The sequence below is a fragment of the Halichoeres trimaculatus genome, unplaced genomic scaffold (genome assembly GCF_033239565.1).
Source record: "Halichoeres trimaculatus isolate MK-OKI-2021-1 unplaced genomic scaffold, fHalTri1.1 fHalTri1_scaffold_22, whole genome shotgun sequence".
Lineage (NCBI taxonomy): Eukaryota > Metazoa > Chordata > Actinopteri > Labriformes > Labridae > Halichoeres > Halichoeres trimaculatus.
The window spans coordinates 661,373-676,611 of record NW_027437200.1 but is presented as its reverse complement, the minus strand read 5'-3'; the positions used below and the strand labels follow the sequence as shown (position 1 = coordinate 676,611).

Sequence of the window (15,239 nt, the reverse complement as noted above, 5' to 3'; positions counted from 1 at the left end):
CGGGGTCCAATACAAAAGGACGTATCCTACACTCTGCCATTTTATTTGTGCTATCAATGCCTTAGGATGAAGTTTTGGCAAACAGCAAACTCCCTCGGTCTGCTCCATTCAATGTGGCAATTTTGTAAATACTGCCATGCTGCAAAAAAAGGCCCCCTGGCTCTACCCCCTCCGCCCCTCTGATAGAACTGACCAATCAGAGCACAAAGGGCTGTTGCGAGGTTACTGGAGGTCATTCTGGAAACAGAGCGTTTCAACGAAATCTTCAGAATGGCCTAAACTGAGGATATTGAGAACGCTATTGTGGGGCAATGAAGGAACTAAATGACTTGTACTGAGGGCAGAAATGCTTTACAGGCATCCTAGTCTGGCATAGTGAAAAGGGGACACAAGCATGATCTGTTCCCTTTAAAAGATTTGATGGCAAAGAGTCATCTTGAAAAGGGAGTGTCAAGTTTAGTATTTTGTGTGTGAGGTTTCAGGTTTGTGTGTACACTTTGAAGGAATCTGTTAGTGTTTTGAGAAACCTGTGTTAAGAACTGTGAAACACTGTAAGTTGAATGATGGTGCTTCACTGACCTCTAGTGGTCACTGATTGTCATTGCATCTCACATAATTCTGATCGTAGTCAAAATATTGGGGAATAAAGGAGATTCATCAAACATAAAAAAAACACTTTATTTTAAAAGTACGCTTGACAGCCATTTAAAAATAGCACAGCATCATCTTTTTAAACACAAACATGGCATAAAGGTATTAACATGATAAACACTGTACAACATATGACAGAGAACACGTATACAACCTGGGGAACATGACTCGACCAAAAACACATAGAATCATTCATCATATGAGCAACTTCTGCCCCCGTGGGGTAAAACATCTGATTAAAATCAGAAGTGAAGCTGCAATGAGTCATAATTCTAAAAACATGGTAAAACTTTTTTAACGAACGGCTTCATTTAAACTCTTCCATGACAAGAGGGAGCACAAATTTATTTCCCATATTAGATAAACAAAAGACTAAACTGTGTTCATAAATATTAAAACATATTAACAAATTATGTACAAAGTTTGAGAAGAAACTTTATTCTTCTTTTCTCCTTCACTGAGCTAACACCTTCTCCAGAACGTCTAAGCTGACCAACGGGAGGGAAGCAACTTCAAAAAACACCCTGAAAGAAAAGCATCAAAGTGTCACTTTAAAGCTCAGCAGGCAGATTTAGACCAACCATGCGTCAGTGTTTGGCTTACTTGTGTGCATATTTGTTCCTGATGGCTCTCAGTTTATTGTCAGGAGGTGCCGAAAGCATCACATGGAGTTTCCTGACGACAGGAGCCAAATCTGACGTCTGGTACCCGGAGTGGAACTGCAGGATGGGACTCTGCAGAATGAGACAGAAGAACAAACATATGAAGGACGCTCGCCAACATGTTGATGCCACTGCCGCTCAGGGAATGTCTGTAAAATGTGATGCAAACACAGCAGTTGGGGTTTCATTACTCGCTCTGAGCAGCTTTTCAAATAGTTCCACAAACATCATTTGTGAATGGGGAAGAAAAAAAATCACATATCATCTGAATCCAGAGGCAGCTGGTGGGATAAATCAAATTACCCAGCATGCCTTGTAGTAGTACTGCAATAATAAGTCCAATTTAGAGGGAAAACTATTTACATTTAAATTGGAAGGATTGTTGCGCTGCAGAGGTTAGATCAGACTGATGCACAACGACTGTCATGCTTTCGATTTCAGCTGTGTGGAAAAATCCTTCATCATGTCTGTCTCTAACCCTCTGGATGGTGACAAAATTTAAAAGCTGTAAAATCACTGGAAAAAAACTATTAAATTAATTACATTTCTCTGATTTATTGATATGAGACCTTCTAAAAAAAAATGGTGTATACAACACGTGTTCAGGTACCCTCTAGCCTGAGTAACACAGGAGAAATGGTGGTGTGGTACAACATTCAAAGCATCTAGTAATTCTGTAGATGTCTTAGATGTTTTTGCTTCTGTCACTTTTTAACCGACCGAGGACTCTTTTCCCTCTGCAATATGAATTCCTCCACCTCTGAGTTCAGGACAACCATGGCTAAAGCCAGTAACTCAACAATGTCTTCTGAGCAAATTCTCTGAGGCCTAAACTTACATCTCAATAAGTAATTTGTGATTTGTTTACATTACTATAAGATATGAACACGCATAAACTCTTTATAAACTATTTCCAGTCAATACTGTCGCCACAATTTCCAGTCTACACTGCAGAGGACTCATGCATCAATCTTTTTGACTCTCCTCACTCCACTTTGTAAAATAGCAGTTTGCTGAAAAATGAAAGGTTAATTTTGCCCTGAAGCTTGTCTGAAGGCACCGAGAGTCGGCATCGAGCATGCACTGAGCTGAAATTTAACACCTACAAGGAGGGCTGGGTGGTACGGCAAAAAAAACAAAAACTATATCACAGTATTTTTGAAGATTGTGACAGTATCACGGTATTAGAGTGTGTACTGATAGTGAAATCAGAAATTCAGGAGTCAAAGCAGCACTCAAGAAAACAAAAGTAAGAAAGTGTGTAGAAAGTGCAAAAAGGTCCATAGGAAAATAGATGCTGACAGCTTGTCCATCATTGTCCAGTTCAGCCAGTCTCCACCTCCACAGGGTCCAGGACTGAGCCTCCCCAGCAGTCTGTTCAGTCTCTGTCTCCTGGATCCTGTCTGATCACAGCAGGTGAAGCTCCTCCAATGTAGAGTTTGTCTCCAGTGTTAGCTCTGTTAGCCATGTCTGTGAAATATCTTCTGGTATTCCCCCTGTTTTCAGGGTTGGCACGTTAGCATGGCTAGCTTGTCCATCTTATTGGAGATAGATCTTACTTTCCAAATAACGATGGGTGGAAGGACAGGCCGATGTCGCTACTTCTTAGCTCACACCTGAAAACCAGCACACCCTCCTCACCTCCTCCTCCTCACCTTGTGGGGAAACATCAGGCCTTGCAACAGTGAGCATTGACATGCTTTAGGCTCCTAACAGCTTATTTCACATTTAAACAATGCGTCTATGGTTGCATGCAAAATATATATATATATATTGTAAAAAATAACACTGAAGACAAAACCAGTTTGGCGGCCATGACCAACAAATGAGCCATACAAGTGATCCACTCCAAATACAGAGATGACAAAAAAGAGAAAAAAAAATTACCAGAAACAGACAAAGAAGAGAGAGCTGCGGCAAATGGCAGCTACAACAGGGCAGCGCCCTTTTGTGACTCTCTGGTCAGCCAGGAGGGTCAGAACGAGCAGGACACACAACCGAGAGTCAAACGTGTCAGTGAAGACGGATGGAGGACAAACATCCAAAGCATTTTTTACTGACTAAGGATGTAAGGAGGGTAGGAGTGGAGTAACCAGCATGAAGCGAGAGTAAAAGCCTTATAATGAGACATCACAGTACATCAGTGTCCTCACATTCCGCACTGACATGACGTTGGAAAGCAAAATTTAAAGGATTTTTAAGACGTGAATACATTGTGTATGTGGAACATTCAAGTTTGCTGAAAGCAGAGAGAAGCATTGAGGGTTTTCTTTTTTTTTTTTTTTACAGAATTTGGTAAAGGAAACAGGTGATTTTCAGCTAAATTTAAAGAGTTTAACTTTAAAGCAATGCTGATGAAGTTTCATGAAATTCTCAAGTCTCCAACGGCTTTTTTCAGTATGTTGCTGACATCCTGGGTTATGGCACTAGGGGTGGGCGATATGGCCCAACATTTATATCACGGTATTTTTCCTTTATATTGCTATAACGGTATTATATCATGGTCTTCCAACATGTAAAACAGTGAAGTCTTTTCAAAACATGATTCTGACTCTGTTCTGTGTTATAAGTGTACACATCCTACCTAGCAGGTGGAAAATGTCTAATACTGTGACATAAAAAGGACTTTGCCCACAATGTGCTATTGGAAGAGGTGCTTGTCCCATTTCAAGCTTGAATTGCACTTTACTAGTGAGCAAACTCGGTCTCTGTCTTTTATCTGAGATAAAAAAAATACTTACAAACAAAAATAACTTTTTGCATTTTATTTAAAAAGGCTGAACATGAAAATTACTAGTTTTTTTGTTCGATGAGTTTTTCTAAGGACTTCATGGTGGCACAGCAGTTAGCGCTGCAGCCTCATAGCAAGGACACCGGTTCGATTCCCAGCTTCTACAGTTTTATCAATCCAAGGTAGGATTCCTATATCATTTAATGCTGTTTTAAGATATCCATCATCATCATCACCCACAAGGAGTAAAAACAATAACCTGTCTCAAGAGAAAAACTTAATGTGGCGCTGGACAGCGCTCAGGCTTCATCCTCAGAACAAGAGTCTATCAAAGGCATGTTTTAGCTACATGTTTATTGGACAAAAAAAGTGAAAAAAAACTTTTAACAAACCAGCACAATGCTTGTTTCCCCTTTCCCATCAGCAGAAACACCTGCTGACATGACAGCGGTCACTCCGTCTGGACCCACCACAGCAAGCTAGCAATCTATGCCTAAACTCTGTCAAAGCTTGGCAAAACTCATATTTTTTGTTGGCATGTATTTTATTAATAACGAAAATAATCCAGAATTTATTGGTTTTAATACTAAGAGGCCATGAAGCTCGTTGGAACGTAAATATCCGTAATTCAGCTGCACTATTGTTTGAGCGGCAGGGTTCAATGCATGTGAAAAATGTAGCGGCTCATGGTCCGCAAACTACGGTTTCAGTTTGCCTCAAAATGTGTTTTTTTTTTTTTTTTTTGATGCCATTACTTTTGTTAAAGGTTTTGAGGTTTGACCATAGACATTTACCTATAGCGCTGTACAGCCTGTGTCAAAAACAGGGTAACCATTATCATGTACACCAGCTGCTTTGCTTTCTGCACGTTGGTAAATGTTTACTTCATCACGTCACTGACTTGGTGGTACTGGCCGTAAAGGTGTATTTTCAGGTGCTGCAGAATCCTGTATCTACCTTTGACAAGTGTAAAATCCAGGATTAGACCTGAATACATCACCACCTGAACCAATCACACATTGCATTTTCATCTGCATGTGTGTGTGTGTGTGTGTGGGTGTGTGTGTATTCAGCAGGAAAGCCAGAATAATAAGTGTGTAAGGAGTCAAACTAAAAGGAGAAATGCAGGTAACAGTCCGTTTCTTGTAATTTTTTCGTCTCTTTTTCGTCATCTTTGTATTTGGAGTGGATCATCACTTTGTATGGTTCATTGTTGGTCACGGACACCAAACTTTTTGTGGCTTCGGCGATATTTTTTACTACTTTTCTCCTGTGTTTGTCTGGAGATCCTACATGTAACCATGGCTGCATTGTTTACATGCGAAATTAGCTGTTAGCAGCCCGTAGCATGTCAATGCTAACTAGTGTAGGGCTTGATGATTTCCCTCGAGCTGAGGAGGAGGCGGTGAGGACGACGTGCTGGTTCTCGGATGTGAGCTGGGAGGTGACGACGTGGACCTGTCCTTCCATCCATCGTTGTTGGGAACGTGGGATCTAGCCCCGGGGGATGGACGAGCTAGCCGTGCTAACCCAACGGCATCGTGCTGTTCACGGACGTGGCTGATGGAGCTGACATCGGACGCCGCGACACATCGGAGGAGCTTCGCCTGCTGTGAGCAGACAGGATCCAGGAGACAGAGACTGAACAGACTGCTGGGGAGGCTCAGTCCTGGACCCTGTGGAGGTGGAGACTGGCTGGGCTGGAGAGTGGTGGACGAGTGGTGGACGGGATGTCGTCATCTAATTTCTTATGGACCTTTTTGCACTTTCTATACTCTTTCTTACTTTTGTTTTCTTAAATGCTGCGGTGACTCCTGAATTTCCCCTTGGGGATAAATAAAGTATTTTCTATTCTATTCTATTCTATTCTACAGAGTGTGGAAGTGTGTGTGAGAGAAAAGACCGTGAGACATACCCATCCTCCCAGGTCTTTGGTCACAAGCGCCATCAGCAGGCAGGCAGATGCCAGCAGGGAGCCCCTCTCTGACACCATCTCCATCTCCATCAGACTCATCTCACAGAAGTACCGAGCCAGAGTGAGCGTGTCCATTCCCGCGCTCACACACTGCACACACACACACACACACACACACACACACACACACACACACACACACACACACACACACACACACACACACACACACACACACACACACACACACACACAGAGTCAGAACCAGTCTGTAAAGAACCCCACCTCTCCAGAGTCAGCGTCTGCCTTCTTACCCTGGCGTAGCGTCTGAGGAAGCGGTACGGGATGGGGATGTTAATGTCGAAGCGTAGCGTTTGCAGGATGTTGGCCTCTGTGGAAATAAGCTCCTCCCTCTTGTATGCGTCATCGCAGATGTAGAGGAAGTCGTCGATGCATGGTGGAGAGCGCTCCTGTCAGATCAGAGACAAATACACACACACAGAAGAAACATCAGGTATGGGCCCAGAGTTTTAATGCATAAGCAGCAGAAAAATTACAACGCTATTTCAGATGAGTCAGTATTTATAATACATAAGAGGTTATAAAGAGAAAATGCGATAAAAAAAAAATTCTAAATGAAGACATCATTCATTACCAGATAAACCTGTGTTTTGGCCTTCAGCTCATGTTTTAGCCTTTAGCTCATGTTTTAGCCTTTGGCCTGTGTTTCATCCTTAAGCTTGAATTTTGGCCTATAGCTTTTGTTTAAGCCTCTAAGTAATGTTTTAGCTTGTAGCCTGTGTTTTAGCTTTAGCTTGTTCTGTCACTGCCCTTTCTTCTGCTCTTCTGTCCTTTTACTGTCAGAGACATCAAATCAATCTGGTCCTGCTCGACCTGATCGGAAAGCTGAGAAGAAGCAGTAAGGAATAATTTATATTGGTGCTGATAATCTCATTTTTAGGTGTGGATTGGGATCAGGCATATTTTTAGAAGGAAGACTTTTTCAAGATCACTGTTAAAGTCCTCACAGGTGCTTTAAATAATTTGTAAAAAAATAAATTACATTAAAAAATTACATAAAAAATGAATTAACACGACCCTGCAAAATTGTAACAGAAAAAGTTATTTGATAATGATAAATTAATTGTTTTATTGCTAAAATAAATCAAATTTAATTACATTTGCATTAATAATCAAAAAGAAATGTATGTTAATCTAAATCAGTGGTTACCAAAACAGAAGAAATTAATAAATAGCTGAAAAATCACATGAAATTAGCACACAATATCAGTAACATTGTTCAGTAAAAACAATCCTTAGAGAAGATTCTTGTTGGTAAAGAGTCTGTGCTCATCTCAAAGGCTTAATTTTAAAACATCCTCCAGGATTTGCAGCTTAAGCTTCTCTGACCTCAAACTTGGAGGCGATGAGCAGGGCTGTGGAGCCCACCAGCTGCAGCATCTCACTGTGGACTACGGTCTGGGACAGGTAGTGGTCGGTTATCTTCACGGCCAGGTACAGGGTCTCGTGGTACAGCTCAAAGTTCTCCTGCACAGAACAACAGAAGCACTGTGAAGAGTTCCTGTGGAAGTTAAACCCTTTAACACTGGGTGACACATGGCACTTTGAAGGACAGTTATTCCTAAACGGTTTACACAATCAGAAAAACTTTGACAGTTTTGACAGTTTGAGAAAGCTGACACTATGCTCTTTTAGTCCATATGTGTTATTTACGGTAATTTTACTAAGGCATTTGAGAAAGCCTGCAAATACACACAAGAGTGCCGAGCTGACACATGGCAGGAGTGCAAGTAGAGAACAGAGCTAAAGTCTCCTAAAAATGCCAAAAAAAGAAGATCTTCCCTGGTCATAAAACCTCCACTGAGGTTTCTACAGGATTCTGAGACAGAAGGAGCAACTTCATGTGAAAAAGGTAACGTTAGATGGGATGAACTTCAGGATGAATGGGGCTCTTTCTATCTAGTTTTTACTTGTTATGCATAATTATACGTGTTGACTGAGGCTTGTGTTGTGTGGTGACTTTTTTAGAACAGTGTACCAAGTGTAGTTAGTAAAATAAAATTCATTGTTGATGATGTGTTACAGAGTAATGTGCTGCGTTTGTACTGTATGTGTAAAAGTGTGTGCTTTGCGCAGCGTGCAAAATAGTGCATGTATTTATTGTGTGATGTTACAACAGTGTACCAAGTGTACTTTTTACTGTTTGGTCATGATCCTTCACTAAACCTCCAAAATCATATTCTGTCTCTTCATTTTAAACTGTTTCAGTCTCATAAAACATACAGTAAATTGTAAAAAAAAAAAAAAAACAGATACTGAAAATAGCAATTACTCACATGGCATTTTTTGACCATTTTATAGTCAAAATAGGCAACATTGTCCAGACTGGCATTTTGAGGCTCAAGTGTTTAAGGATTCATCAGCACAACTGGGTTACTGGGTTACCACCACACACCCCACAAACACCCAGCTGGGACGCTCACCTGCACTTCAACCAGCCAGTCGATCAGGATGGCCCTCATCTCTGGGTTCAGGCTAGGCTGCTTGGGCATGTAGTTACAGAGGACGAACTTCTCCTGCAGGTGAACAAACAGGAGGAGAACAAACATGAGCAAAAACAGATGCTTCTGAGCAATCTGAGCAGCAGTCAGTGTCTCACCTCTCTCTCTTTGAGGTAGTCAAAGATGTCCTTGGCGTACTCAGGGCACATGTAGCAGTCCTCAGAGTTCCCTGAGTCGATGTCGAACTCCTCTGGGATCTGCATGGAGGAGAAACGACAGGAAAAGGAAGTCACCTGACTTTCCTTTTATTCTTTTTTTCTTTCTTTTTTGTCATCTTTGTATTTGGAGTGGATCATTACTTTGTATGGCTCATTTGTTGGTCATGGACACCAAACTTTTTGTGGCTTCAGTGATATTTATACTACTTTTTCTCCTGTGTTTGTCTGGAGATCCTACATGTAACCATGGCTGCATTGTTTACATGTGAACTAAGCTGTTAGCAGCCTGTAGCATGTCAATGCTAACTAGTGTAAGGCTTGATGTCTTCCCACAAGGTGAGGAGAAAGAGGTGAAGATGACGTGCTGGTTCTCAGGTGTGAGCTAAGAAGTGACGACATGGACCTGTCCTTCCATCCATCGTTATTGAGAACATAAAATCTATCTCCAATAAGATGGACAAGCTAGCTGTGCTAACACAGCAACAGAGGGAATACCAGAGGGCAGAATAGCATCATGCTATTCACAGACATGGCTAACGGAGCTAACACCATACACCAACGCCACATTGGAAGAGCTTCACCTGCTGTGAGCAGACAGGATCCAGGAGACAGAGACTGAACAGACTGCTGAAGAAGCTCAGTCCTGGACCCTGTGGAGGTGGAGACTGGCTGACTGGACAATGATGGACAAACTGTCTTAATCTGTTTTCTTATGGACATTTTTGCACTTTCTATACACTTTCTTACTTTTGTTTTCTTGATTGCTGCTGTGGCTTCAATTTTGTTGTACTTGTTACAATGACAATAAAGTTTTATTCTATTCTATTCTTTTCACATGTACCTCTCTGTAACGGGGGTGAACTTGTCTTACCCGTTGTTTCTGAAGGTGTGCTGGCACCTCCCGGGCAGCAGGGGCAGCAGCCACCAGCTCCTCAACTGGAGCTGCTGCTTCCCTCTGCGCCACCTCTTCTTCATTGGTCTTCTCACTTGGTGTCCCCTCTGAGCTCACAAGCAAAGATCTGCAAAGAGAGGATGATTAGTATGAAGAGAGAGAGGGAGGAAGAGCTTAATTTCAAACAAAGGGAGAGATGCTCACTTCTTCAGGTTGGCTTGGTTCTCTGTCGACACAGAGCCCAGGTTTGTTTTCTTTGTCTGCTTCTTTGCTGCGTTCTTCTTCCTCCCCGGGATGCTGATCTGAACTTTGTGAGCCTTTGAGAGAATTTTAAGAGGAAAGGTTAGGATTTCTGAGCTCACTCGTCTGTTTTTGAATGATGGACCGTTATTCCCCCACACTGCCACACACAGCTCTCCGCCCTGTGTTAGTTTCTCTGGTCAAATACTGAACACATTTTACACCCAGATGATGAAGCAGAAGACGCATGTCCACACCCTGGGGAGAAACTGCTGAGAGCACAGATATACCTACATTTAAACAACTGACACAACATGAAAAGAGAAGGAAACAGGAACACACTTCTGCTCCTATGTCCAAGTAAAACACACACTGACTGCTCGCACCTTTCAAACTTTAAACCCAAAGCCGCGTTTCCACCAAGCAGCCCGGGTCGGTTCGTCTTGGTACGGTGCGCTTTTAGCGGCGTTTCCACAGACTCATCCCGGGACGGATCCCTAAAAACCGAGACGAGCCGTCCCACTTTTTTGGGACCCTTTCGTATGGGTGCCAGACTGAACCGATCCACTCTCGGGAGGTGGAGCAACACACTGCAGACGGTTGATTGGTCAAAAGAATCGTCACTCACCCCGACAGCAGCTGCATTTCTCCTGGCGGCACACAGACTTCTCTGAAACAAAGCTTGATTGCACTTTGTAACAGAGAGTTACATGAAAATCACAGAGAGGACAAAATGCTGCATGTCTTCCATCCGTGCTCTTTGTTTACTGTGTCGCGTTTTCTTCTTTGTTGGATTTAATCGCGGGGTAAGCTGCTACGGCGTCGCGCTATTGTTTACCAGCTGCGGCTTCCGGCATGCGGCTTACACGCCGCCCACCACGAGAGGGCACAGTTTGCTGTGGAAACGCACACGGGATCAGACTTAAATGTCCCAAACCGTACTGAACCGACCCGTACTGCTTGGTGGAAACGCAGCTCAACAGAGAGATTAGACGGATTGATAAAGTTCACAGTGATAAGAGTTGGTCAGTAGCCCATCAAAAATGTCCTCTACAAAAAAACTGCTTGAAAAACATCATAACCATTAAAAAAAACAATGCATCAAATCAATTTTATCACTAATTTCACGTTTATTTCAGCTTGATCTGTAAAAAATGAAGTCCCCGGCCCTACAATATTTATTATCTGAAAAACATCTATATATGTGTACATTTTAAATTAAAATGGTAGCTTCATGGAATCAGATGGGTATTCAAAGGGTTAAAGTTTTATGAGTAATTAAACTTTTGGTGTTTTTGATTAGAACTGAAGTTGACTGAAATATCTGAGGAAAAAACAGGTGGAAAATGTTAATCTATTATGTTTTTATAGAAGTTTTGGTAAAAGCTATTTGTGGTTGTAAATTTGTCCCCCTTGAATTACTGATCTATGAAAATAGATACATTTTAAGATTTTCATTAAAAAACAACTCTCAAAAAATCATTCTATGTAGTGCAACACAACAAAAAATACGACCTGACAAGACAAAAACGTTCCAAATTACTCAAAAGGGTTAGAATTACAAAAAGTATGGATGGTAATGAGAGAGAAAAACAAAGACAGGAATGAAGGCGTGGATTAAAGGGTTGGTTCAGTTTTTTTGAAGTGGGGTTGTATGAGCTCTTTGTGACCACTAAGGACATTACATACAGTAGAAAGTTGTCTCCTCTCCCTCAGTAAGACACAGACTGTAATCGCTGGTGACAAGGAAATAGACGCTAACAGGGACAGACCGTACCAAATTCAAAGGCTATTTTCTCTGCCTACAAGAACTAACATCAAAAAGTGATACCACAGTTTAAGAGTGCGCTACATAAAATATTTTTTAAATGTATTAAGTCTTCGGAAATATAAACATTTATCCGGACCTAACTAACTGGTCATATATCCTTCCGCGCAGTGCTAGTGCGCTCCGCCCCCCCTCCTCCTCAGCTGTAGGGAATGTAAACAAGCTATGCTTCGAGCGCTGGTTTTAGCCTCGTGTAAGTTTGATCAAGTGTCATAATTCTTTTGTTTGTACTCTAGGGATTCAAAATGAGTGACTATGACAGCGACGATGAAGTTCCATTCATTTGGAACCAAAATGATACCTGTATGAACCGGAGCACACAGAGCTGCTACAGATGGCAACTGAAAGGAATACAGAGGAAACATCCACGGACACTAGACATCAAGATAGAGTCAGAAATACCCAGTGGTGTAAATGTCTGAGCTGTGACTCAATGCTGAGATGCTGAGTGTTACTGCTGTCACGAGTGGAACTTGGTTACAGACACTCTTCAGGATTTGTCTAAGTTAGAGGACACCGCTGGCTCTTGAGCCGTCTGTATAACTCATCACACAGATTTCCCTGAAATGAATTCTGGAGTGTCCTGTAACAGCAACAACAACAACAACTGTCGTGGCAGCAGTAACACTCAGCATCTCGATGTCCAGTGTCCGTGGATGTTTCCTCTGTATTTCTTTCAGTCACCATCTGTAGCAGCTCCTCTTCTGTGTAGCTACTTGGCTCATGCTGGTATCCTTTTGGTTCCAAAGTGAATGAAACTTCATTGTCGCTGTCATAGTCACCCATTTTGAATTTCCTACGCTGCCTCACAATCCTTAGAGTACAAACAAAAGAATTACAATACTTGATCAAACTTACACGAGGCTACAACCAGCGCCCGAAGCATAGCTTGTTTACATTCCCTACAGCTGAAAGGAGGAGTGGGGGTGGAGCGCACTAGCGCTGCGCGGAAGGATACATGACCAGTTAGTTAGGTCCAGATAAATGTTTATATTTCCGAAAAGATGCACTTAAAAAATATGTTATGTAGCCTACTCTTAAACTGAGTAGGCTGGTATGGTATTTCCCTGTTAGCGTCTATTTCCTCGTCACCATCGATTACAGTTTGTGTCTTACTGAGGGAGAGGAGACAACTTTCTACTGTATCTAATGTCTTTAGTGGTCACATAGAGCTCATACAACCCCACTTCAAAAAAACTGAACTATCCCTTTAAGAGGACAGAATATTTGTCCAGTGTATCACAAACATGACATGGTGCATACATTTTCCAGCGCCTTAAAGGCGTCATTTCTACTGTGCATCAAACTTTAAAACAAATCTAAGACACGGAACGTGCTGAATCCTGCAACAATTAGCAACCACAACTCATCTTTAGAGATTAAACAGAACACAAAGTTAGGAAAATCAAAGCTTTGGCTGATAAATGAGCGACAAAAAGGTGCACTGTGAAAAAAGGTTTCGCAGATGTTTTTACACTGACTGAAAGGACTCATTACACAGGTATTACCAAGAGCGATGTCTGCGTAAGGTGCCGTTTGCCTTCATACAGTGCAGATCAAAACAAACCACACATCCCCCCTTTGAACACTTGAATGGAAAACTTAACTCCCTCATATAGATAAAACTAAAAGACACAGATCTGACAGTTAAACAAAACCAGTCGGGGAGAAGAGACTTACATTAGTAATGTCAATGAAAGCTGTCCTCTTTTGGGGGGCTCCATGAGGGGGAGAGGAAGACCTCTTAGCCTGGGTACCTTCCTCCTGCAAGAAAACAAACAACCTGAGGCTGAAACCAAACCTTACACACATACACACAAAGGTAGAGACTGCACAGGGACATAGATCCTGTTTATTTGCAGATTAGCCTGCCTTTAGTGCACTAAACCGAACACCCCCTGCAAACTAAGCAGACGTGCTTTGTATACATACCTCTGTGGATTGAGTTTTAATGGGAAAATAAGTGAGCATTCATGTTTATTTCACCTGGTTCTCTCTGCTTGTTGCACAGAGTTTGGGTATCCTGGTCCCAGCTGTAACTGTAGGCTTCTTCCCTCTCGGTACAGGCATGTCTTCGGGCTTTAATACTGACTTCGCGGTGCCTGTGATGGGAACTATATGCAAAGCGGAAAGAACAGGTTGGTTCCGAAAATAAACGAAAAAAAGCAGGGTTGCCGTACGTTCATCCGGCTCAAAAATGATTTCAATCCGAGTAACAACAGCACCATACAAGGTTAGCACGGTTCCTCTGTGGGCTTACAGGGCGTGGACCCTTCAACCACGTCTGAATCAAACGATATTAATCTGAAACCAAGCATAAAATATTCTTTAGACCTACCTTTCTCACAATTTCTGCTCTTTTCACTCAATGTTTCGGTTCAAAGCTGAGATATCGGTGCTCTGTATAAATAGTCCGCTTTCGCTGTGGTTCTTCTCGGCTGAGTGCTTGAACAAAGTGTTTCACTGCGAATCAAAATCTGCTTCGCCTCGCTGTGGTTGGCTAGAATTTAAACCATTGGACCAATTAGAGAGTCGTTAGGAATGCCGTTGCTAGGGGGGCGTTTGTTTCAAAACTGGCTCCTTCTCGATTCCGAATGTGCCGCATTTGACTCAAATTTACGAACTTGTAAAGCATAAAATAACCAAATAACGCTTTCTGTTTGTTTGTTTATTTATGTAATAATTTAAGTATTACTTTTAATTAAAAGCAAACAATCATTTAAAATATTTAGTTACCGCCCACCAGAGCCCTTTTTGTCGTGATACAAATCAAACGAACCCAAGCAGAGTGTGCTGCGTAAAGAATTCAAACATACCAGCAACCAATGACATTTAAAGCACGTTGTGGAGTAAATTGATGTTTTCCAAACAGAGGCACGAGTTTAACTGATGCACATAATTAGATTTTTTTTACATGTAAACACCACACACGTGACATGGATAGGATCATCACTGCGCATGGTCAGGCGCATACATCTAGATTTTATTCTCACAGGGGGGGTTTTCCCCACATTTTTCTACTTTTTTTCATGTTGTCCAGCAAAAAGAGAAATTAAAGCAGACTTTTACAGAAGTAGGCCACATGTATCTTTCATTTCAAAGCTTATGGAGACAATGTGTGCAGACACAACTCCAAACTATTTAAGGCTGTAATGACAACAGGCAATGCATCTGACATTCATTAGGTCAGCCTAAATAAGTTGTAAAAGTACTGAGGCAGATGTTCACATTTCTACAAATTAAGTGAACCCAAAGGATAAATTGTGAGATTGAGGTCTTGTTTGGGCTGAATAAATCATAGTAATCAGTTGTGACAAGAGAGCAAATTCCATCTGCTTAGAAGAATCATTAGATGAGAAATGAACTGAAGTGGAGAATACAGCCTGGTTCCACTCTGTTTTTATCCCATGTTCCTGTGTGAACACAACAAATGAGGAGAAATAAACCACCTGAAAAGTCAGAATCCAGCACGTCAAAGGTACTTTTCTGTGATTTGTTTGTGCTGCAATCTGGCGTGTCCTGGTTTCCCTTCAGACGCCTGAAACGGTCTAAAATCACCCCCAAATTTGACTTAAATGTT

General features: G+C 41.8%; 1 protein-coding gene across 1 annotated transcript; it reads right to left on the bottom strand.

The window, feature by feature from the left end:
* Nucleotides 1–659: 659 nt before the first annotated feature.
* On the bottom strand, nucleotides 660–14,143 carry ccnb3 (cyclin B3). The gene is made up of 12 exons (XM_074698888.1): nucleotides 13,998–14,143; nucleotides 13,646–13,773; nucleotides 13,340–13,423; nucleotides 9,796–9,908; nucleotides 9,571–9,718; nucleotides 8,640–8,738; nucleotides 8,464–8,556; nucleotides 7,370–7,507; nucleotides 6,274–6,429; nucleotides 5,960–6,109; nucleotides 1,255–1,385; nucleotides 660–1,175 (listed from the first exon to the last, which is right to left on the bottom strand). Exons 2-12 carry the CDS (start codon nucleotides 13,727–13,729, stop codon nucleotides 1,106–1,108), a joined length of 1,266 nt encoding a protein of 421 aa, XP_074554989.1. The 5' UTR covers nucleotides 13,730–13,773; nucleotides 13,998–14,143; the 3' UTR covers nucleotides 660–1,105.
* Between the last annotated feature and the right edge of the window lie 1,096 nt (nucleotides 14,144–15,239).

Excerpts from the sequence above, each read along its gene's own strand:
- ccnb3 (XM_074698888.1), bottom strand. The coding sequence starts at position 13,729 with ATGCCTGTACCGAGAGGGAAGAAGCCTACAGTTACAGCTGGGACCAGG. Across the intron at positions 8,739-9,570 it reads CACACCTTCAGAAACAACGG|ATCCCAGAGGAGTTCGACAT; the intron begins GTAAGACAAGTT and ends TCCTCCATGCAG. Across the intron at positions 6,110-6,273 it reads TCCTCAGACGCTACGCCAGG|TGTGTGAGCGCGGGAATGGA; the intron begins GTAAGAAGGCAG and ends GTGTGTGTGCAG.